A 25,565-nucleotide genomic window follows, 5' to 3' on the forward strand; every position below is an offset into this window, starting at 1 on the left:
TCCAAATATGAATATAACAGGAAGCAATAATCACTATTCCTTAATATCTCTCAACATCAATGGTCTCAACTCCCCAATAAAAAGACATAGATTAACAAACTGGATATGCAATGAGGACCCTGCATTCTGCTGCCTACAGAAAACACACCTCAGAGACAAAGACAGACACTACCTCAGAGTGAAAGGCTGGAAAACAACTTTCCAAGCAAATGGTCGGAAAAAGCAAGCTGGAGTAGCCATTCTAATATCGAATAAAATCGATTTTCAACTAAAAGTCATCAAAAAAGATAAGGAAGGACACTTCATATTCATCAAAGGAAAAATCCACCAAGATGAACTCTCAATCCTAAATATCTATGCTCCAAATACAAGGGCACCTACATACATAAAAGAAACTTTACTAAAACTCAAAATACACATTGCACCTCACACAATAATAGTATGAGGTTTCAACACCCCACTCTCATCAATGGACAGGTCATGGAAACAGAAATTAAACAAAGACCTAGACAGACTAACAGAAGTCATGAACCAAATGGACTTAACAGATATTTATAGAACATTCTATCCTAAAGCAAAAGGATATACATTCTTCTCAGCACCTCATGGTACTTTCTCCAAAATTGACCATATAATTGGTCAAAAAACAGGCCTCAACAGATACAGAAAAATAGAAATAATCCCATGCGTCCTATCAGACCACCACGGGCTAAAGCTGGTCTTCAATAACAATAAGGGAAGAACGCCCACATATACATGGAAGTTTAACAATGTTCTACTCAACGATAACCTGGTCAAGGAACAAATAAAGAAAGAAATTAAAGACTTCTTAGAATTTAATGAAAATGAAGGTACAACATACCCAAACTTATGGGACACAATGAAAGCTGTGCTAAGAGGAAAACTCATAGCTCTGAGTGCCTGCAGAAAGAAACAGGAGAGCATATGTCACCAGTTTGACAACACACCTAAAAGCTCTAGAACAAAAAGAAATACACCCAGGAGGAGTAGAAGGCATGAAATAATCAAACTCAGAGCTGAAATCAACCAAGTAGAAACAAAAAGGACCATAGAAAGAATCAACAGAACCAAGAATTGACTCTTTGAGAAAATCAACAAGATAGAGATAAACCCTTAGCCAGACTAACGAGAGGACACAGAGAGTGTGTCCAAATTAATAAAATCAGAAATGAAAAGGGAGACATAACTACAGAATCAGAGGAAATTCAAAAAATCATCAGATCCTACTACAAAAGCCTATATTCAACGAAACTTGAAAATCTGCAGGAAATGGACAATATCCTAGACAGATACCAGGTACCGAAGTTAAATCAGGAACAGATAAACCAGTTAAACAACCCCATAACTCCTAACGAAATAGAAGCAGTCATTAAAGGTCTCCCAACAAAAAGAAACCAGGTCCAGACGGGTTTAGTGCAGAATTCTATCAGACCTTCATAGAAGACCTCATACCAATATTATCCAAACTATTCCACAAAATTGAAACAGATGGATCACTACCGAATTCCTTCTATGAAGCCACAATTACTCTTATACCTAAACCACACAAAGACCCAACAAAGAAAGAGAACTTCAGACCAATTTCCCTTACGAATATCGACGCAAAAATACTCAATAAAATTCTGACAAACCGAATCCAAGAGCACATCAAAACAGTCATCCACCATGATCAAGTAGGCTTCATTCCAGGCATGCAGGGATGGTTTAATATACGGAAAACCATCAATGTGATCCATTATATAAACAAACTGAAAGAACAAAACCACATGATCATTTCATTAGATGCTGAGAAAGCATATGACAAAATTCAATACTCCTTTATGATAAAAGTCCTGGAAAGATTAGGAATTCAAGGCCAATACCTAAACATAGTAAAAGCCATATACAGCAAACCAGTCGCTAACATTAAACTAAATGGAGAGAAACTTGAAGCAATCCCACTAAAATCAGGGACTAGACAAGGCTGCCCACTCTCTCCCTACTTATTCAATATAGTTCTTGAAGTTCTAGCCAGAGCAATCAGACAACAAAAGGAGATCAAGGGGATACAGATTGGAAAAGAAGAAGTCAAAATATTACTATTTGCAGATTCCAAAAGTTCCACCAGAGAACTACTAAACCTGATAAACAACTTCAGCAAAGTGGCTGGGTATAAAATTAACTCAAATAAATAAGTAGCCTTCCTCTACACAAAAGAGAAACAAGCCGAAAAAGAAATTAGGGAAACGACACCCTTCATAATAGTCCCAAATAATATAAAGTACCTTGGTGTGACTTTAACCAAGCAAGTAAAAGATCTGTACAATAAGAACTTCAAGACTCTGAAGAAAGAAATTGAAGAAGATCTCAGAAGATGGAAAGATCTCCCATGCTCATGGATTGGCAGGATTAATATAGTCAAAATGGCCATTTTACCAAAAGCGATCTACAGATTCAATGCAATCCCCATCAAAATACCAATCCACTTCTTCAAAGAGTTAGACAGAACAATTTGCAAATTCATCTGGAATAACAAAAAACCCAGGATAGCTAAAACTATCCTCAACAATAAAAGGACTTCAGGGGGAATCACTATCCCTGAACTCAAGCAGTATTACAGAGCAGTAGTGATAAAAACTGCATGGTTTTGGTACAGAGACAGACAGATAGACCAATGGAACAGAATTGAAGACCCAGAAATGAACCCACACACCTATGGGCATTTGATTTTTGACAAAGGAGCCAAAACCATCCAATGGAAAAAAGATAGCATTTTCAACAAATGGTGCTGGTTCAACTGGAGGTCAACATGTAGAAGAATGCAGATCGATCCATGCTTATCACCCTGTACAAAGCTTAAGTCCAAGTGGATCAAGGACCTCCAATGAAACCAGATACACTCAAACTAATAGAAGAAAAAGTGGGGAAGCATCTCGAACACATGGGCACTGGAGAAAATTTCCTGAACAAAACACCAATGGCTTATGCTCTAAGATCAAGAATCAACAAATGGGATCTCATAAAACTACAAAGCTTCTGTAAGGCAAAGGATACTGTGGTTAGGACAAAACTGCAACCAACAGATTGGGAAAAGATCTTTACCAATCCTACAACAGACAGAGAGGCCTTATATCCAAAATATACAAAGAACTCAAGAAGTTAGACAGCAGGGAGACAAATAACCCTATTAAAAAACGGGGTTCAGAGCTAAACAAAGAATTCACAGCTGAGGAATGCCGAATGGCTGACAAACACCTGAAGAAATGTTCAACATCTTTAGTCATAAGGGAAATGCAAATCAAAACACCCTGAGATTTCACCTCACACCAGTGAGAATGGCTAAGATCAAAAACTCAGGTGACAGCAAATGCTGGAGAGGATGTGGAGAAAGAGGAACACTCCTCCATTGTTGGTGGGACTGCAGACTGGTACAACCATTCTGGAAATCAGTCTGGAGGTTCCTCAGAAAATTGGACATTGAACTACCTGAGGACCCAGCTATACCTACCTCTCTTGGGCATATACCCAAAAGATGCCCCAACATATAAAAAAGACACATGCTCCACTATGTTCATAGCAGCCTTATTTATAATAGCCAGAAGCTGGAAAGAACCCAGATGCCCTTCAACAGAGGAATGGATACAGAAAATGTGGTACATCTACACAATGGAATATTACTCAGCTATCAAAAACAATAACTTTATGAAATTCATAGGCAAATGGAGGGAACTGGAAAATATCATCCTGAGTGAGGTGACCCAATCACAGAAAAACACACATGGTATGTACTCATTGATAAGTGGATATTAGCCCAAGTGCTTGAATTATCCTAGATGCACAGAACACATGAAACTCAAGACAGATGATCAAAATGTAAATGTTTCACTCCTTCTTTAAAAGGGGAACAAGAATACCCTTGGCAGGGAATAGGGAGGCAAAGATTAAAACAGAGGCAGAAGGAACACCCATTCAGAGCCTGCCCCCACATGTGGCCCATACATATACAGCCACCCAATTAGACAAGATGGATGAAGCAAAGAAGTGTAGGCCAACAGGAACTGGATGTAGATCTCTCCTGACACAGCCAGAATACAGCAAATACAGAGGCGAATGCCAGCAGCAAACCACTGAACTGAGAACGGGACCCCCGTTGAAGGAATCAGAGAAAGGACTGGAAGAGCTTGAAGAGGCTTGAGACCCCATATGAACAACAATGCCAAGCAACCAGAGCTTCCAGGGACTAAGCCACTACCTAAAGACTATACATGGACTGACCCTGGACTCTGACCTCATAGGTAGCAATGAATATCCTAGTAAGAGCACCAGTGGAAGGGGAAGCCCTGGGTCCTGCTAAGACTGAACCCCCCAGTGAACTAGATTGTTGGGGGGAACGCGGTAATGGGGGGAGGATGGGGAGGGGAACACCCATATGGAAGGGGAGGGGAAGGGTCTAGGGGGATGTTGGCCCGGAAACCGGGTAAGGGAATAACACTCGAAATGTAAATAAGAAATACTCAAGTTGATAAAGAAAAAAAGGGGGAAAAAAAGCTGTGTTCCAGAGATAAGCAAAGCTGCACCTTATGTCCCAGCTGAACTTGGAAATGTGTAAGAGTCAGTCAGATGGTACTGGTTTTGAAGGCATGAAGGGATCATGAGGAGCAGACAAGGCGAAGCACTGTGAGAGGCCATGGAAGGCCACTGGTAAAGGTGCAGCCTTAGTTCCAGTTGACAGTCCAGGATTAAAGGGTCCATGCAAAGGAGCTGAGGTTTGGCACCATGAAGAGAGCCTATGAGAGACTGTTGGTGAAGCATAGTTGCAGCAGAAGACCCCAGTGTTTAGTTGGTGCGAGTGCTATGGGATGACCACCAAGAACAGCAGCAGCCTAGACTTCTACAGAGGGAAGAACTGGAGAATTGATGCAAGTAAGCCCTTGGGAGGATCCCAGAAGATCATGTGTGGATCCCAGACATTGGAACAAGGAACTGTGAAGTGGAAGTTGAGTTGGAGACCCCAAGATGTTAAAGATGCCAGAGCTGTAGAATATCTTCTGAGGAAAGCTGCTAACAGGGAGTAGAGACAGCTCAGAAGAAAAAAGTTTGTTGCAGTTCACAAAAATGAAAAAGGAGTTGAAGATCTGAAGACTGCTTTAGCACCAGACATGGAGAGACAGAGTTTGGAGTTTCCCCAGCTGGTTTGTCTTGCTTTGGGGATTACAGTTAAGTAATTTGATGAATCTCAGCTGAGACTTTGGATTTGTACTTTTAACTTTGTTGAGACTGCTATAGACCCTGGGGACTTTGAGAGTTAGATTAAATGTATTTTGCATTATGCTATGTTTAGGTATGGCTCCCACCCATGTGTTTGAACAAGCCTGTAGCAGCCAGGGAGTGGAATATGATGATTTATATAAGCTTGGTCCAAAGAATAGCACTATTAGGAAGTATGACCTTGTTGAAGTAGGTGTGGTCTTGTTGGAGAAAGTGTGTCACTCAGAGGGTGGGCTTTGAGACCCTTCTCCTAGCTACTTGGGAGTCAATATGCTCCTGGCTTCCTTTGGATGAAGATGTTTTGCTTGTCTGGAAGCTGCATATTTCTGGCTTTGATTATAATGGCTTGAACCTGTAACATCGCAATTAAATGTTGTCCTTTATAAGAAAAAAAATGAAAAAAACAGCAAAACAAGTCTTAAAAACAAAAACTGAATAAAAAAACTAAAACAAACAAAACCAACCAACCAAAAAAGAACCCATCACCAACTTTAAAAAAAGGGATTTACTTTACTGTACGTGCATGGGTGTTATATCTGTATTATACATGTGCACTAATGTGCCTAGCATCTGCAGAAGCCAGAAGGCAGGGGATCCCCTAATAACTGGAATTATGCATAGTTGTAAGCCATCATGTGAGTGCTGGGAACCTAGGTGCTCTACAAGGGTAAGAAGTGTTCTTAACTGCTGATCCATCTCTCTAGCCCCAGGTAAGTTTCTATATACACGTGTGTGCTTTAATTGTATTTTCTTACTGTGTTGGTATGTGTGTGTGATGAGTGTAGTGTGTGCGGCGTGTGTGGTGTAGGCGTGTAAGCAAGCACAGCATGGTGTGGCATGGAGGTTCGAGGGTAACTTTCAGGAGCTGGCTCCTCCTTGCTGAGCCCAGGCCAGCAATGCTTGTACAGCGAGTGCTGTGCCAGCCGAGCCATCTTCACAGCACTCTTCTTTGTGGAGATAAATTTGGCTAATGTACATAGGCTGGACTACAACTCACAACCTCCTGCCTCTGCCTGCCAAGAGCTCTCATATGGGTTTGTACCACCACACCAAGCCCTGTCTAAAGTTAAATGCAGTGAACGACATCCTAAGTTACCAGCAGACTGGTACGATGAGCACCAATCCACAGTTCTAAATCAAATGTACGTCACTCTGAAACTCTGACGTTCAGTTCTTACCTTTTAATCCCCTTGACAAGCAGAGAAGCCCAGGGCTGATGCACAGACAGGCACCAGCCACCATCAAAGCCTTCCTGGAATTCCTGGTCCTGGATTCGAAGCTGGTGAGGATGTAAACTGAGCTCTAGTCTTGGTCCTACTGAGAGTGAAGTTTTCTTTGGTGGTGCTGACCCAGTGTTGTCCACCCACTGCATAGGAAAGAACACAACACAACAGAAACAGACTTTTGTGAACCTAGGGAATGTAAACCAAAGCTATTAATGCCAGTAAAAAGAAGTCACTTTTAATTTTTTTTTGAAAAAAGGTTTTGTGTAATACAGGCTTGCCTTGAACTTGGTATGTGGCAGAGAATGGCCCTGAATTCCTGATTCTCTTGCTGCTACCTCCCAAGTGATGGGATTACAGGTTTGTGCCAAGGCTCCGGGAGCTTTGCCTGGTTTTTTGTCTATTTGTTTTTTTGTTTTTTTTGTTTTTTTTTTTTCAAGACAATTCCTCTGTGTAGCCCTGATGGTCCTGGAACTCTCCCTGTAGACCACCATAGCCTCAAACTCAAGAGATCCTCCTCTGCCTCACAAATGCTTGACTGCCATGTAGAGAGGAAGTTGATATCTAAGGCCTATCCATCAAACACACTTGTAAGGAGAACTATTTGGGGCTCTCATCAGTTAAAAGAAAACATTCACTAACCTGAGGAGGGGCCTGGTACATGTTAGGGTTTACCAGAACTCCCAAAGGCTCTTCAGAAGATCTATCAGACGTGACCAGTGACTGGTTCAAAGTTCCATTGGCAATGGCTTGTATTGTCTCATCTAGTCTGTGGAAACAAACCAAAAGGAGGCAATAATTGGTAATCTATGCTCCAAGTGTCCAAACTTAGCACACGAAACCTTTTAGTAGTAATGAAAATTGAAATTGAAAGTTTTATCTGTAGATATGGACAACCTTTTCTGCTCCCAAATCCATCTTGTCTTTGAACCAAGAACACTGAGGAAAACAGGTAGGACATATTACCCACTCATCGTTTTAACAAGATTGATTACAGGCCAAGGTTAGAAAAGATGACTAGCAAGACTGACCCAGAGAAGAAGACTCACAGCAACTCATCTACCAAAGCAATCACAGTTACTCTACCTAGTGAAGAGTACCCTCTCCACTCATCCATGCTAATGTGAACTCTATCCTTGCTTCAAGATGCAAAGGGCTCTGTTTGTGTTTTGGTTTTGTTTTGATTTATGTATAGCCAGGTGTGGTGGTTCATGCGTTTATTCCCAGAACTTAGTCAGAGGCAGACGGATTGGTTAGTTTGAGACCAGCCTGGTCTATACGCTGAGTTCCAGGATAGCCAGGTCTGTCAGAGAGACAAAAATACAAACAAATAAGTAACGAATCTCCAAAATGATGTATGAGTTTGTATGCCTGTGTGTGGATTTGTGCACGTGAATGCCACAGGAAACCAAAGACATTGGATTCTTGGTGTTACGAATGGTTGAGAACCTCCCAAAGAGAATGCTGAGAGCTGAACTTGGGTCTTCTTCAACAACTAGGCTCTGACCCACTGAGATTTTTCTCTAGTTCCAACATTCAGAAGTTTTAAAGAGGTCCCTTTCTTGTTCAACACAAAAGTGCTTATTTCTTTTCTCAAGTCTTATAGTATCTATTGTATGAATAATCACTACACACACACACACACACACAAACACACACACACACACACACACACCAGTTTTTATGTGGATATGTAAATTTTCCTTTTTTGTTTTAATATTTATTTTTGTGTACATGGATGTTTTGCCTGCCTATATGATTGTATACCATGTATTTGCAGTGCCCAAAAAGGAGGGTGTAGAATCCTCTTGGACTGGAGTTACATATGCTTCTGAGCCACCATGTGGGTGCTGGAAAACTCACGACCTTTGGAAGAGCACCCAGTGCTCTTAACCACTAAGCCATCTCTCCAGCCCTGTTTGGTTGTTTTGATTTGGTTTTTCAAGATAGAGTTTCTCTGTGTAGCTTGGCTGTCCTGGAACTTGCTCAGGAGACCAGGCTGGCCTGAAACTCACAAGGATGAGGATCTGCAGGCTGGGATTAAAGGCGTGTGCCATCACCACCTGGCCCTTATTTCTTTGCATCAAGGCTTGGCTATGTAGCCGAAGTTCTCCTGGAGAGATCCTCCTACTAGGCCTATCGAGTGCTGAGATTACAGACAGTACTACCATGACCAAATCCACTGGATTAGTGTAGCTTACTATTGCAGTGGAGTGTGGGAGAGGTCTAACCTACAGTTTTTTTAAAGTGGTGTTAATCATCTCAACATCATATAATAAATCCTTCCCTTACAGCTTTAAAATGTTAGCTTCACTTTTGATTTGTTATTATTATTTCTGTGTGTGTGTGCAGCTAAGAACTGAATGATGGTCCACAAGTATTAGCTAAGTGACCACCACTGAGATGCACTCTCATTTCCAGACAATGGTTAACTTTAGTCACTATCAATTTCACACACATATCTGCATATACTCAAGCACAACTACAAAAGGAAATAGATTAGTTTCTTTCTGGATCATACATTTCACTTCCTTCCTTTCCTTTCTTCCTATCTCTATATGTATGAAGTGTTCATATGAGATGAATACATGTATGTGTGAATGTGAAAGTGAGGACAGATATGTGTCTGAAGTCAGGGTACAGCCTCAGGCATTGATCCTCACCTTCTGCCCTGGTTGAGACATGTTTTCTTTGCTGTTTGCCTTTGCACACATCAGGCTAAGTGGCCTGAGAGTTTGGGAATCCTATCAGTCTCCTGTGTTGCCATAGGAGCAATGGGATGACAGACATGTGAGACTGCACAATGGCTTCACACAGCTGGTGAGGATAAGCAACCCCAGTCCGAAGGTTTGTGCAAGAGCTTTACACATGGGACCATTGCTGTCTTTTAAGTAAACAAAACAGCTGATCCTTAGAGGAAAATCCTTCCAGTCAGACTGCTCCTGTTGTCGGAGCCCAGCAGAGCCCCTGCTTACCTGCTGTGATACTCTGCCAGTGGGTTTTCATCTTCTAGGATCTTCCGCCCCGCAAAGTCAATGGTGACTTTCTTAGAAAGTCGAGAGGCATGTCGGAGTTCTCTCAGCTCTTCCTCTCGTTTCTGTAGCATGTCTCGCTCAACTTTGGACAGCCACTGATTAGAATCACTGGCAAAGTAATCTGATTCATCATCAATGACTTGGGTCCTTCGGATACTGAGCAGAAAAAAATGGAAAGAAAACAGAGCAACTAGGTCACATGCTGACAAATTTGTACTAATTACCACTTAACTTTTGTTGTTATAGAGGTTCCCATCAAACTACAAAAGGCTGAAATGGTCTAAAATCAGGCTAAACTCTTCCTTACTTGAAAGTGTGTGTCTTTTATCTACTGCAAGGTTCAGTTGTGCCCCTAGAACTAATCTCAGCCTCAGGCAGCAGAAGACACACTACCACACTCCTCTCTCCTCCCTTTCTGGCAAGTCCAACCTTCCACAAATCCACCAGCCCCTCGGTGTGAATCACAGCTTGCACGTCATAACTGGGATGTCCCTTGGTTTTGCCACAGCCCAGGTGTTACTCCCTCTACAATTCACTGGCATCTGGTTTATTGCTGACAGGCAAGTCTGTCTGCTGGTGTTTGCTTTCTAGTCACTGTCTTATGGCTTAATTTTTAGCACTTAGGATTTTTTTGTTTTTGTGTTTTGTTTTTCAAGACAGGTTTTCTCTGTGTAACAGCCTTGGCTGTCATGAAACTCACTTTGCAGACCACACTATCCTTGAACTCAAGAGATTTGCCTGCCTCTGCCTCATGAGTTCTGTGATTAAAGGAGCAAACCACCATCGCCCAGCTGAAGTGGCATTTTTAAAAACATTTTATTGATTGTGAATTTCACATCCTGCACCCCAATCCTACTCATCTCCCAGTCCCTCCCTCCATATTTGCCCTCTGCCCTTGCAACTTCTCCCTGAAATAAAACAAAACAAAAAACAGAATAAAAAAAACCCCCCAAAACATTTCACTATGGAAGCTGTGGTGTATCACGGTGTATCACATAGTATAGCCTTTTGCTCAGCTTTACCTGCAAATGTTCACTGCAATGAGTCACCGGTCTGATTAAAGACCTCTGGCTTCTGCTACACTATTAATGCTGAATCCTTACCTGGGCTCCTTTTGGATACCCTGTTGTTGCTCTGTGTCATGAAGAGCCTACAGTTTTGGTCCTACAGTTTTGGCAGGACCATCCGCTTCACATGCTCCAGGAATTCTTATGGGATAGATGTTGGGGTGGGCCAATCAAAGCTCTTGATCTGGGCCTGGGTGGCAGCCGAGTTGTTCAGCCTGTCAGCTCTCTTGTGCCTGAGCCACCAGGGCCAGTCTTTCTGCTTTCATGCCCTACTATGAAGTCCAAGCAAGGTGCAGGGCGAGCTCTCTGGAGTACTGCAGCCAGTGAGGGGCAGGGGCAGGGGCAGGGGCAAGGGCAGGGGCAGATGTTTTATTCATCTACTACTGTAACTGCTTACGTATACCTCCTCCTCACTCTCCAGTTTAGTAACACATCAGGCCAAGTTCTAAGATCATAATGAGAAGAAAATTGAAGACTGGAAAGAATTCTGACAATTTAACCCCATCATTCATTAGAAAATAAGCCTGGGGGCTGGAGAGATGGCTCAGTGGTTAAGAGCACCGTCTGCTCTTCCAGAGGTCCTGAGTTCAATTCCCAGCAACCACATGGTGGCTCACAACCATCTGTAAAGAGATCTGATGCCCTCGTCTGTACCTCGTGTGTATCTGAAGACAGTTACAGTGGACTTATATATAATAAATGAATAAATCTTAAAAAAAAAAGATGTAGAAAATAAGCCTGGGGCTCACAGAAATTCTTTACATCAAAGCCATAAACCTAGAGAAGACTGTCTCTCTATAATTACAAACTATTGACACGCAGAAGACATTTAAATTACATTCATATTCAAGGTACAAAAACATTTTGTATTAAAAGATTTGGTAGGGCCTTGCTGAATAGCTGGTTTGAAGTGTCCCCACCTCCATTCCACCCCCAGTAATAAAGTTTAAAAGCTTCTATTTGCCCTCTCAGAGGAAATCACTGTCTCAGCACCTCTTGCAGGTTGAATGAAAGGCTGACGGTGACTGCATGAGAGCTGGGTAGCTCTGCTCAGAGTGAGCTCTTAGAGGCTAGGGTTGTCTGCCAGGCTCTTCCTAAGCTGGAAATACAAGTTTTAATATTTTCTGAATTTGTGAATAAGTCTTCAGGGCCAGTTTTCACCTTGAGTGTTTCAGAACTTTCCCTATTACAGGGTCAGAATTCACTGGGGTTTGAGAGAGTGTGTAACAGTTGGAACCTGGAGGGTGTCATTAGTAGCTTAGGAAATTGTCATTCTTCACAGATGTCCTTATTGGACTCTAGGACTCTGAATCAAGGAGAAAGTATGCAGTACATGTCTGCCAGGATTTTATTTTTATAAAGTCTCATGCATGGAGAAGGATCTTATAAAAAAAATGATAAGCCTCTATTAACCAGAAAATTTAAAATTTAAAAACACTTATTGCCTAGTTTTTGATAACTTTTTCCTTGAGACAGGATCTCAGTATGTAGTCCTGGCTGTCCTGAAATTCACTCTGTAGACCAGACTGGCTGTGAACTCACAGAGATCCTCCTGCCTCTGTCTCCCAAGTATTGTGATTAGAGGTGTGTACCACTATGCCTGGCTTGGGGTTCACCTAAATGTTCTTCCATTCTGTCTTTAGCCCAAATATCTGTGTGCTGTCTGTATGGTATTTATACTGTTTTGCAGTATAAAGTACTTTACTTAACACAAGTCTTCTTTGATTTGAAAATACAGTTTTCAAAATATTTACCCAACACCTAGATGTTACTAAGTAGATTTGATCTGTAAGCTCTTAATGCAGAATGTTAAAAAAAAAATTAGAAGAGCCAGACGTGGTAGTCCATGCTTTTAATCCTAGCACTTGGGAGGCAGAAGCAGGCGGATCTCTGCAAATCTGATGCCAGGTTGATCTACAGATCAAGTTCCAGCTCAGTCAAGGCCATAGAGTGAAATCTTGTCAAATGAAAACAAAAACAAAAGTTAAGATACAACAAAAAAAACCCAATACAGAGATTCTTTGTTATAAACCCTTTCATACTCCTCCTTAAGAAGGCAGAAAGTGTCGAAATAATGTTATTAATTTTGTGGGAGTGTTTTGCCTACATGCACATCTGTGTGCTCATGTGAGTGAGTGCCTCATGCCTGTAGAGGTAAGAGGGCATTCCTCTGGAAATGTAGCTACTGATGGCTGTGAACTGATACTGGTGCTAGGAATCAAACCTGGGTCTCTGAAAGAGCAATACATGCTCTTAATAACTGAACCAACTCTCTAGCACCCCAAATTAAAAACCTTGGGGTGCTAGAGAGCTGGTTCAGTTCTAGCTCTTCAAGAGCCATGGTTGTTCTAGCTCTACGGATAAGGTTTTGTCCAGGCACATTAGTCTAACCCTGTCATACCTAGTCCTATCGAACTCTAACAGTTTTTCCTTGTGCTTGACAGCCTTCTCCAAACCAGACTTCATTCGAGATTCCTGATGAGGAGGATGGTCCTTGGTAGAGATATCCACCTTTCCAGAATTCTCTGCCCCTGAAATTCAACAAGGAAAGCAAATGGTATCAGCCCATAGAACAGATCTGTTGTATTGTTGTGAGGTCTGATCCTAGCCTGAAGATCTGAAGCATTTATTTAAATGAAAACACTTAAGGTCAGGCTCAACCAACATCAAGTGGTGTTTGACAACCGACAGTTCCAAGAAGAAGAAGAGGAGGAGGAGGAGGAGGAAGTGGAGGAGGAGGAGGAGGAGGAGGGGTTTTTTTTTTTATTTAAAGAAATCTACCAGTGGCGCTCTGAAGGCAGAGGCAAGTGGTTAGAGGCCAGTCTGGTCTACAGAGGGAGTCCCAGAACAGCCAGGGCTATACAGAGAAACCCTGTCTCAAGAAACAAACAAAAAAATTGTTTAAAAAAAAAGTAGCTTGGGCTATATGAGACCTTATTCTAAAAAAGGAAAAGGAGGGAGGTCTCAAAAAGGCAGAGAAATATGTCATTTAAAAATGGTCTTAATTTTTCCTAAGTTTTAAAAGAATGCAGTGTGTCTGAGGGTGTGTCCATGGACACAAAACACAGCAGGTATGTGAAAGTCGAAAGACAACCTGCAGGTCCCAGGAACTGAACTCAGGTCATCACTTCCTTAGCAGGAAGCACCTTTACCTTTTGAACCAACTTGCCAACCTTAAACTTTTATGTTAAGATGTAGTCTCACTACGCAGCTCAAGATGGCGTGGTTTAGTTCACTATGTACTGCAGGTTGGTTTCAAACACGCCATGCTCCTTCCATAGACTCTAGAGTGCTGTTTTTATATGCTTAACAGCACACCACTATGCCTGGCTTAACTCTCTTTTTCTTTTTACACTGTATTTGCTTAGTGTGACATGGGTGTGTGTGTGTGTGTGTGTGTGTGTGTGTGTGTGTGTGTGTGTGTGTGTGTAATGAAGCCCACGTGATGGCAGAGGACAACTATGGGAGTTAGCTTTCTCAGCACAGGGTGCCATCTCACCAGCCCAAGTTTATTTTTATTTTTTAGTAGATAAGAGACTTGCTGTGTTATCCAGAATAGCTCCAAACTCCCAGACTAAAACAATTCTCCTGCCTCAAACTCTCAAATAAAGTATTTCAGGTATATTCCACCCTAACAAAAAGGTCCTTAGCTATTTTTGTGAGATGCTTTCAGATATAAAAGACAACATTTTTACAGTTAAAAAAAGAGCATGCACACTTCCTACATCTGTGCACCTGGCTTTCCTTAATGTCAGCATTATCTTTATAAGGATTAAAACTAAGAAATCAGAGTTGCAAGCATGCATACTTTTAGTCCCAGCACTTGGGAGGCAAAGGCAGGTGGATCTCTGTGAATTCAAGACCAGCCAGGCCTAATGTGTGAGCCAGGGCTACATAGAGAAACCCTCAAAAAAGCCAAAAAGAAAAAATATATAGTTTCATCATTTTGGGAGACTGAAAAGATGGCTCAGCAGTTAAGAGCACTGACTGCTCTTCCAGAGATCCTGAGTTCAAATCCCAGCAACCACATGGTGGCTCACAACCATCTGTAATGGGATCTGGTGCTCTCTTCTGGGCTGCATGCATATAAACAAGCAGAAAGCTGTATACATAATAAATAAATAAATATTTAAAAAAAAGAGTTGGACTCTGTTAGTTTGTTCCATTTGTTACAGAATGAATACATGTATTAATTTTTCTGTTATAACCTATCACTGGCTGTTTTGTCTCTCAAGAGTTATGTAGTTTTTAAAATGCTTGCTGAGGGGGCCCAGCAGTCACCAGGGCTCAGGTTCCACTGCCAGCACCAAAAGACAAAAACAATTATCAACAAAAAACCCTGGCATTTTAGCCAGATAACGGTGCACACCTTTAATCCTGGTACCTAGAAGGCAGAGGTAGGTTCAAAACCAGCCTGGTCTGGTGAGTTTCACGCTAGCCAGAGGTACATAAGGAGGCCTGGACTCAAAGAATGAAAAAAGAAAGCAAGAAAGAAACCTAGAGTTTACCTGACATGAGCTTCTTCAGCAGTTTCTGGCTTTTGTTTGAGTCACGTTGTAAAATGTCCTGTTCTTCATTGGTACACACCTATAATGTAAAAGAGAGATTTGTCATACAGAGGTGGAATGACACTTTATAGCTCGCTTGATGTGCTATAAAATGTAGCCTCAACACAAAGATCTGAGTTCAAGGCCAGCCTGGTCTACAGGAGTCCAGGACTGTTACAAGGAGAAGCCTTGTCTTGAAAAACTTAAAAAAAAAAAAAAAAAAAAAACTCAGAAGGCAAATAAATATGATAGTACACATCTGTAATCTCAGTACTTAGGAATTTGAGGCAGGGGGACTGCCACAAACTTGAGGCTAGTTTGGTTTATACAGAAAGTACAAAGGCAGTTATTAATGTGCCTGGGCTACACAGGGAACTTGAAACTAGGCTAGCTACATAGTGAGAGTGTGCTTTAAAAGCTCATTTTTCTGCCTCAGTCTCCAGAGTACTAGGATTTTAAACAACACAGGGAAGCAATCTCCTAAGAGAAATTGCAGAGTATTCGAATGGCTGTGGTTATTAACTCAAAGCCAGTGTCTTAGGTAGGGCTTCTACTGAAGTGTTGACTGAAACAATTTGATAGGAGGAAAGGGCTTTTTAAAAAAAGAATATCCAGGCTGGAGAGATGGCTCAGTGGTTAAGAGCACTGACTGCTCTTCCAGAGGTCCTGAGTTCAATTCCTAGCAACCACATGGTGGCTCACAACCATCTATAATGAAATCTGATGCCCTCTTCTGGTGTGTCTGAGACAGCAACACAGTACTCATACATAAAATAAAATAAATCTTAAAAAAAAAAAAATCCTCATTTATTTCACTGTCTGAATGTTTAAATGTTTTGCCTACATATAAGTCTGTTCATCATGTGTATACCTGGTCTTGTTGAGGTCCAGAAAGCATCAGATCTGCTGGAGCTGGAGCTATAGGCAGCTATGAGCCACTATGTGGCTGACGAAAACCAAACCCAGGTCCTCTGCAAAAGCAGCCAGCACTCAGAACCACTGAGCTATCTCTTTAGCCCCGAAAGGGATTTATCTCATCTTGTTTTTCCAGGTAGTTCATCACTGAGGGAAGTTACGGCAGGAACCTGAGGCAGGAACTGATAAGTGATGTAAGGAATGCTGCTTCCTAACTGCTCCTTCTACCTTTTTATGTTTTGGTTTTTGTTTTAAAGACAAAGTCTCATTCTGTGGCTCTGGCTGACCTAGAACTCACCATTATAAACCAAGATGGCCTCAAACTCTCAGATTCTCTTTCCTCTGCCTCCCAAGTGCTGGAATTATAGGTATGCATTATCATACCTAGGTCTTGGCCTGCTTCCTTATATATTCCAGGACTACCTTCCATAGGTGGGACTGCACACAATTGCAGGGCCTTTCCATATTAATCACTAGTTAAGAAATGTTTCACAGGATTACCTAGAGGCCAATCTTAGGGAAGGATTTTCTCAATTGGGGTTCCCTCTTCTCAGATAACTCAAGTTGACAAACACCAATAACAACAACAACAACAAAAACGAAACCAAAAACAAAACAAAAAACCAAAAGCAACCCAACCAGGACACACAGTGAAAACAAAACATGAAAGAATGACTTTACCAAAGAGCCACAGAACAAGCAGGGGCCTGAACCCTCCTGTTCACAGACAATCCGCCCACAGACCAGACAGTTATTGATGAGTTTGTGCTTCTGGCCCAAGCAATCACACGGGTGACGACCAGGAAGGAGGACTGCAAGTTTGTCCTGCCCCTCTCGTGTATATAAGCTGACAAATCTCGTCTTCTTCTTTACGGAGCTGTTGCCTTCTTGTGCCTAATAGAACAAAGACAGCAGGATACTGACCAACGACAAAGAATCAAGGAGGAAACCTTCGTTTCTGCTGAGTAACTATTTACACCTTATTCAAGAATTACGAGGGAAGGAGAAAAAATATAGTTTTCTTATAATCAGGGGCCCTGATAAAAAAAGCAAGGTAATGAAACGTAGCAATTGCTTTATGCGTTGGTAGCTCTCAATCACGTGATATGTCTAGAGCAAGGTAAACGTAACAATCAGCTTGGCATGTTTTAAAAGGAATTTTTACACATATAAAAACATGCATAGTGTGCACACCATGGTGTGCTTATAGAGGCCGAGGACAACTTGCAGGTATTAGTTCTCCCTTTCCACCATGTGGATTCAGGGGACAGAGCTCAGGCTTGGTGACAAGCACTTTTATCTAGAGCCATATGCTGTCCTGAAATATTTAATACTGCACATGCAGATGTTTTATCATTCAAATATGCTGAGTTGGTGTAGGCATAATGTTTTTGTAGACTGTGTAAAGTTTACCCTTGTGTTAGTCAAGTGCTGATTTATCTGCCCTCATTTCTTCTTTCAGTACAGACACAACATTGCAACGCATATACCAAGAATCTCTTGTTTAAACAGTTCTTACCATTTAATCTTTGCCTTGTCTATAAATGCCGATCACCCAATGGCTGGGTAGAACAGAGACTAGGGCAAGACTCCTGCTAGCCAGAGGAGGGAGAGAGGGAGAGAGGGGGTGAGAGGGAGAGAGGAATACTCCCAGATGAGCAAGGATGGAGGAATTGGAGCCAGGAGGAAGGGGTCTGGAGAGAGATCATGGAAACACACCTGAAGCCCAAAAGAGCCAGATCAATAATAATATGCAAGTGTCATGGGATGGGGATGGGGATGGAAGTAGCCGGATTAGCATAGAATGTAAAGGTAGATCATTTAACTGCTCAGCTATTGAGGTAGTTTTAAATAATTCTTGGTTTTTCTGTGTGATTTTTGGGAAATAGTATAAGGTAAAGAAATACAGCTGCCAGATTAATTCAGTGTTACATTTATATTAAAAATAATTCATTTACAATTTGGGTAGCCTTTTGCTTTCATTTTCTAGTACATCTGGCCTAACACTATTAAGTTCAAAGTAGATGATATTGATCTTCCTGCCTATACGTCCTGAGTGTTGGGATGACAGGCATATATCACTTAATAAGTAGTGGAGGATGGCCCACGAGGGTTCATGCATGCCAGGTAAGCACCCTGCCCACCGAGTGACCTACACCCCAACCCTATTTTTCCTTTTTTTTTGTGTGTGGTGCTAGCTATTATTGAACCATGCATGATGAACACTAGGCATATGCTCTGCTGCTGAGCTGTACTCTCAACCCTTGATGTCTTGAACCACAGCTAAAGAATGCCTTCTTTAGGGGCTAGTTAGATGATTCATTAGATAAAGATGCTTGCCAAGCCTAAATGATCTGAGCTTAATACACAGGACCACATCATCAAAGAAGAGAACCAACTCCCACCTACTGTATACATGTGCACACATGCGCACACAGAATAAATAAAACAAAGAATTAAATACCTCTAAAAGTAGATAACATTCACAGACCTCAAATCAAAGGCAAGCAATAATATAAAAAAAATCATTAAGAAATTTATTCATGGGCTGGAGAGATGGCTCAGGGGTTAAGAGCACTGACTGCTCTTCCAGAGGTCCTGAGTTCAAATCCCAGCAACCACATGGTGGCTCACAACCATCTGTAATGGGATCTGGTGTATCTGAAAACAGCTATAGTGTACTCATACACATTAAATAAATAAATCTTAAAAAAAAAAAAAAGAAATTTATTCATTCAGAATGAATGAGAAAGGAGCCAGAATGTAGCTGGTGGGACAGCGTGGTTAGCATACATTCAGTACCTATTATTGGAGGGAGGGGGGGTGTAAGAAAATAGATAACATTATAAAAAATGATCATAAAATTAAATAGGAATTTCATAGCAACAAATCTGCAAATGAAAAAAGCACCTTTAGCCATTAAAACAATACAGCGTGCACTAGAGAGATGGCTCAGTGATTAAGAGCACTGACTGCTCTTCCAGAGGTCCTGAGTTCAAATCCCAGCAACCACATGGTGGCTCAAAACCATCTGTAATAAGATCTGATGCTCTCTTCTGGCGTGTCTGAAGACAGCTACAGTGTTCTTATATATAATAAATAAATCTTTTTAAAAAAATAAAAGAACAATATAACAACATGAGTGTCATTCAGGGGTGAAGTACTTCTCTAGCACAGACAAGGCTATGAATATGGGTATGAAAATAACGAATACACAAACTTCTACAGTTCTTGATGCATGCTGCCAATATTATCTATTGACAGCTGACAGGACATTGACAATCTGATAGGAAATATTTCTGTGATTTAATGTGTATTTATCTGATTAGTATAGTTATCTTGGTTTGTTCATGCCTTGGGGCAGGGGCATAATGTGAGACTTTCAGTGTTAAAATTGGAGGAGTTGGGGTTGGGGATTTAGCTCAGTGGTAGAGCGCTTGCCTAGGAAGCACAAGGCCCTGGGTTCAGTCCCCAGCTCCGAAAAAAAAGAACGAAAAAAAAAAAAAATTGGAGGAGTTGCAAGCAAACCAGGAGGAGCGTAAGAACTAGCCATCCTCGTTCTGACTGAGCACACACTTACAGGTCAGATGTTCTCCGTCGCCTTGTGAAGTTTGCTCTCCTTGTTTTTGCTTCAATTTTTACTTTTCACTTTCTAAGACAAAGTCTCATGCTGTAGCTCTAGCTGGCCTGGAATTCATCACAAAGAACAGGCTGGCCTTGAATTTAAGGCATTCCTTCTGCTTCAGACCCCTGAGTGCTGGGATGATAGGCCTGAGGCCACCATGTCTACCTCCGCCATGGTTTTCATGCTATCCTGCTCAGAACTGTCTTAACCCATATTAGATTAACTAATTTTCTTCTTTAGAGAAGTTTATCTTCTCAAGTTTGCTAACTATATATGTTTCAGTTATCCAGCTTGCAGTGACTATGGTCTGAGCTCTTGGAAGGCTGAGACAGTAAGATTTTGAGTTCCAACAGCTTGGGCTGCTAGGCCTGCCTGGCTAACAGTAAGTTTTGAAGACTGAATATGGATAATAATGGTAGAAGGGAAAACTTTCAAAACAAGAATACTCTTCACCTATCTTTTTATTGATTTTTCAGATAGAGACTCACTATGCATTCCAGAGTGGCCTAGAATTCACTAAGTAGCCCAGGTTGGTCTGGAATTCCCACTCTTCCTGCCTAGGTCTCTCAATGCCTGGCAGTTTTGATTTTTGTTTGTTTCAGTGTTTGTTTTGATGTAGGGCACGTTATAAACAACCCCCCTCCACACGCACAAATTACACAGTCAAGTTTCACACACACAAATTACACAGTCAAGTTTCCCCCATTTGCAGAAATCACAGGAGTCACCACATCCAGAGTGCTATGAATAAGCCTCGTCTGGGGAAAACTCCCTTCAATATCATGGCATCTCTCCTGCCAGGTAGTATATAAGTATATAATCATTTAGTTTTTAACTGCCCTCTCAAATGCTGAAGTTTAAAGCAGACGCTTCATTAACTGTTATCCATCCAGGGCTAGGAGTATAGCTCAGGGGCAGAGTGCTTGTCTCATACACATGCACAAGGTCCTAAGTCTGATCCTCAGTATGAAATGAGTCTTGTAGAGAATAGTGGCACACGCCTGAAATCTCAGACTTTGGAAGATGCAAGCAGAAAGACCAGGGGTTCAAGCTAACAGCAAGTTAGATGTCCGTCGGGGAGCATGGAGCCTTATCTCAAAAGGACAAAGGCCTACCACAACACACAGAGAGTAATATGTCAGCATTGTCAGCTTCTGTACCTAAAAGTTATCAGTCTGTTAAATTTGACATTGTAGACCAATTTCTGCACTTTGTCTCTAAGACATATTAGTCATTTCCTCTTGTCCACACAGCCAGGAAAAGCTTAATTTTCTAAGCACTTACCTTGGCCAAATCTAAAGGTGTTTTGACCTCCACAGTCACGTCAGGTTCAGGAAATGCAGGAACTTCCTGTTTGTTTCTTCCTTTCCTCCTACTCCGCTTTAGCTGGTCCACTGATCTCTGTCCATCTAAACTTTCTTTAAAGAATAGAATAAAATAACACACAGCCACAGAAAGAGACTAACAAAATTTATTAGTTTCTGTAGCTAAAACATGAAGGTAATTTTTTTTTAATGATGATGAATGCTCTATTTGCATGTACACCTCCATGCCAAAAGAGGGCATCATAGTTCATTAACATGGTTGTTAGCCACTATGTGGTTGCTGGGAATTGAATTTAGGACCTCTGGATGAGCAGTGGGAGCTCTTAACTGATGGAATGCTGAGCCATCTTTCCAGAAGGTAGTTCTTAATATTTACAGTCAAGACAAGAAGTCAGGCAGAACTACTCTCAATTAAAAATTAAGACACCATTTTCCTGACTGTGGGCAATGATGGAATTTCAGACAGGGCTGGTGATAGAAAGTGCTTACCTACCATGCAAGCAGCCCTGGCCTGAACCCCAGTACTGCAGGAAAAACTCAAAATATGACTGAGTGGGGGTTAATAATGTAATTTAAAAAGTCTGATATTGGGGTTGGGGATTTAGCTCAGTGGTAGAGCGTTTGCCTAGCAAGCGCAAGGCCCTGGGTTCGGTCCCCAGCTCCGAAAAAAAAAAAAAAGTCTGATATTTTACACTGTATACTAAAAGCATATTGTTTGGTTTGGTCTTCCTCTCTTATACTATATAAATAGATACCTCTAAATATCATCAACTACAATCAGTCACTACTTTCAGATATACATATCTTTTAAGGCATTTATAAAAAATAGGGCTGGAGCCACGCCTGGTCGCACTTAACTTTAATTAATTAGCACTTAGAGGAAGAGGCAGACAGATCTCTGAGTTCAAAGCCAACTCAAAGTGAGCTCCAGAATAGCCAGGGCTACATAGAGAAACCCTGCCTTTGAAAAAGAAAAACACAAACAAAACGAGACACAAGAGATGGCTCAGCACTGCGAGGCACGGTGCAATTCCCAGTACATACACATGGCAGCTCACATCCTCTGAAACTCCAGTTCTAGGGAACCCAATTCCCTCTTTCTGGTCTACAAGGGCACCAATCAGATATGCACATGGCAGAGACAAACATGCAGGCACAATTCCCATACACATTAAATCCTTAAAGTTATATTTATAAAATGCTTTTTTTGGTAGTGTGGGAGATAGAACACAGGCTCTCACACTTGCTAAGCAAGTGTCTTACCACTGAGTTAGGATTGAGCCCTTGAAAGATATTTCTTTAATCCATTTGTAACTTTTTGAAATTATTCTCAAGCCACAATTGTGCCTGAAAAATGATTCTTTTGTGAGTTTTCTGTAAATTTAAAAAAAGTGTCTGGTACTCAGTGTGGTAGAACATACTTTTAATCCTAGTACTTGAGAGACGGGGCACACAGAAAAGCTTGATAGGGACGTACGGTTCTCAACTTGTGGGTTGTGAACCCTTTGTGTGTGGGGGATCGAATAGCAGATATCCTGCATATCCAATATTTACATTACAATTCATTACAGTAGCAAACTTACAGTTATGAAATAGCAACAAAACAATTTTATGGCTGGGGGGTCACCTTATCATGAGCAACTATATTAAAGGTTGAGAATCCCCTGGTTAGAGCAATATTTATTACAAACTGAATAGACCCAAGCAAAAAATATGCACATATAAGATTCTGTTTACATTAACTATGAACAAGTAATACTCAGTGGCAGAAAACACTGAGGCTTTTAAAGCCAAGCATTTCTCAGTGATATTTCAATTACTATGTAACCACATTAACTTACCATCTTTTTTCCAGCACTGTTGAAAAGAATCAGAAATGCACTCCTGATCCTTCTTTTGCCATTTGGTTATAAGATCTTCTATGAATTGACCCTTTTTACCCTCATTTCCCTGGAGAAGATCTGTCACATAGTCTCGTATTTCTTCGGCACTCTCAATTGACAAAACATATCTAAAAAGGTAAAGATATACATTGCTGAAACAAAAATACTGTATGACTTTCAGAAATCATAACTGGGATGAAGATACTAAACATTATTCATCAGGGCTGATGGGAGCTTAGTCAAACAAAACTTGCCTAGCATACATGAGATTCTGGGTACAATGACAGCACTACTTCACAAACACAAACAAAAAGTACTCATTAATTTATTAAGAGTGTTTACTTTGGGGCTGGAGAGATGGTTCAGCAGTTAAGAGCACTGACTACTCTTCTAGAGATCCTGAGATCAATTCCTAGTAACACATGGTTGGTGACTCACAACCATCTGCAGTGGGATCTGATGCCCTCTTCTGGTGTGTCTGAAGACAGCAATGGTGTACTCATATAAATAAAATAAATCTTAAAAAAAAAAATAGAGTGTTTACTTTGAGCCATGCACTCTGTTACGAGCTAAGAATATAAATCTGATGAGGATAAAGACCCTGATTGCAAGTAGGCTGTAATCTAACTTACATATGCTATTTAGGCATTTACTGTTTCTCCGTACTTTAAGAAATGGTGGGGCTAGCAAATCAGCTCAGCAGTTAAGAGTACCTGAGGCTCCTGCAAAAGACATGAGTTCAATTCCCAGCACCCACATGGCAATTCACAACCACTCCTAATTCCAGTTCCAGGGATCGAATGTTTTCTTTTAACCTCTGCAGGCATCAGGCACAAACACAGGACACATACTTTCAATAAGGCAAAGCATTCACAGACAAAGAATAAATCTATCTTTAAAAAAGGAAGAAATCAGGCTGGAGGGATGCTTCAGAGGTTAAGAGCACTGACTGCTCTTCCAGAGGTCCTGAGTTCAATTCCCAGCAACCACATGGTGGCTCACAACCATCTGTAATGGGATCTGATGCCTAATTCTGAAATGCAGGTCTACATGCCAATAGAGCACTCATATGCATAAGACAAATACTTAAAAAAAGTGAAAACAAAAAGGAATTGTTGCACCACTGGTGGCACATATACTAGAAACAGGCTGACACCGTAGCCTGTGGATGGGCTCCATGTACTCCATGACTGTTATGAATGTAGCTCAATATAAAACTTTTAAATTACATAAAACATTAGCACTGTTTTGGCCTTTTTTTTTTTTTTTTTTTTGGTAAGTCTGTCACGATTCTAGAGTGTGAACTTTGTAGATGGTAAAACACGAGATGATGAGACACTTCAGCAAGTAGAACTAGGTGTTTTCACCACGTGTAATAACCTGAGTTTGGTGTGGAGAAAGAGATCCAACTCCCACAAGTTGTTCTCTGACCGCACATGTATACATGGATGTGTGTACACACTCATAAATAAATATTGTAATTAAAACTTTTTTAACATTGAATATACTTGTTATATTTTCTAGCATGATAATGGAATTTCAGTTATAATCTATAAATAAACAAACCTGTACATTTACACTTCATTAAGAACATCTTGGGCTGGAGAGATGGCTCAGTGGTTAAGAGCACTGACTGCTCTTCCAGAGGTCCTGAGTTCAATTCCCAGCAACCACATGGTGGCTCACAACCATCTGTAATGGGATCTGATGCCCTCTTCTGGTGTGTGTGAAGACAGTGTACTGTACATACATAAAATAAATAAATCTTGAAAAGAACATTTTATCTCCAGATTTAATTGATTAAATTTGTTTGGCTGGTTTTGTTTTTATTGCTGTTCTAAGGATGGAACCTGAGCCTTGCATATATATCTACCACTGAGCTACACTGTGGTCAGACTTAACTAAAAATAAAATAAAATAAAATGCACTAGAGAGCTGGCTCAGCAGTAAAGAGCACTCAGAGCTCTTCCAAGGGACTTAGGTTCAATTCCCAGCTGCAGCTCGCATATGTAACTCAAGTCCCAGATGATCTGATGCCCTTTAATCGTCTATGAGAGCACTACCCACACACAGTACACAGACATGTATCCAGACTAAAAACCATACATGTAAAAAAATTAAAATTTTAAAAATTAAAATAAAAAATGTAAAGGCATAATGCCTAATCTGGTGCTACATCTCTTTAATCCCAGAACACAGGGGTCAGCAGCAGGTATATTTCTGGGAGTTTAAGGTCATCCTGGTCTACATAGTGAGTTTGAGGTCAGCCCAAATTCCATGGCTCAGAGACCTTATCTTACTTTAAAAGGGGGTGAGGGGCTGGATATAAGGTTCAGCAATTAATAGCACTGGCTGCCCCTCCTGATTTCAATTCCTAGCACTCACATGGTGGGGCTCAGAACCATCTCTAATGGGATCTGATACTCTCTCTGTCATGCAGGCACACATACAGCACAACCCTGATTCACATAAATATTGTTTAAAAAAATGACACAATGACTTTTCAGAACTTACACATTTTCACCACCTTGTTCTCCAAGCTTACTAGTTATACCAATAGATCAGTTATTATCAAAGACCTAGAGAATCTCTAGGGTTGTTTAACCCTGGAGTTTTCAAACTCTGAAAGAACTAAGGAGTTCCAGGTGCATAGTAGTAAATGTCATTTCAACAATTT

At 41.0% G+C, this 25,565-nt stretch overlaps 1 protein-coding gene across 5 annotated transcripts in view; it reads right to left on the reverse strand.

The window, feature by feature from the left end:
- The window catches only part of Trip4 (thyroid hormone receptor interactor 4), an 86,451-nt gene that overhangs the window by 35,635 nt on the left and 25,251 nt on the right, over positions 1-25,565 (reverse strand). For all 5 annotated transcript variants that reach the window (XR_010053965.1, XR_005487825.2, NM_001134981.1 and 2 more), the window contains 8 exons: positions 22,847-23,016; positions 20,965-21,098; positions 16,737-16,949; positions 15,102-15,180; positions 12,995-13,124; positions 9,467-9,682; positions 7,134-7,260; positions 6,447-6,634 (listed from right to left, as the gene is read on the reverse strand). Coding sequence is in view for 3 of the 5 variants with exons in the window: in NM_001134981.1 (NP_001128453.1) it covers positions 6,447-6,634; positions 7,134-7,260; positions 9,467-9,682; positions 12,995-13,124; positions 15,102-15,180; positions 16,737-16,949; positions 20,965-21,098; positions 22,847-23,016 (1,257 nt within the window). In the remaining 2 variants the exon portion in view is untranslated. The remainder of the gene's footprint in view (positions 1-6,446; positions 6,635-7,133; positions 7,261-9,466; positions 9,683-12,994; positions 13,125-15,101; positions 15,181-16,736; positions 16,950-20,964; positions 21,099-22,846; positions 23,017-25,565) is intronic.

The sequence above is a fragment of the Rattus norvegicus genome, chromosome 8, assembly GCF_036323735.1.
Source record: "Rattus norvegicus strain BN/NHsdMcwi chromosome 8, GRCr8, whole genome shotgun sequence".
Taxonomy (NCBI): Eukaryota; Metazoa; Chordata; class Mammalia; order Rodentia; family Muridae; genus Rattus; species Rattus norvegicus.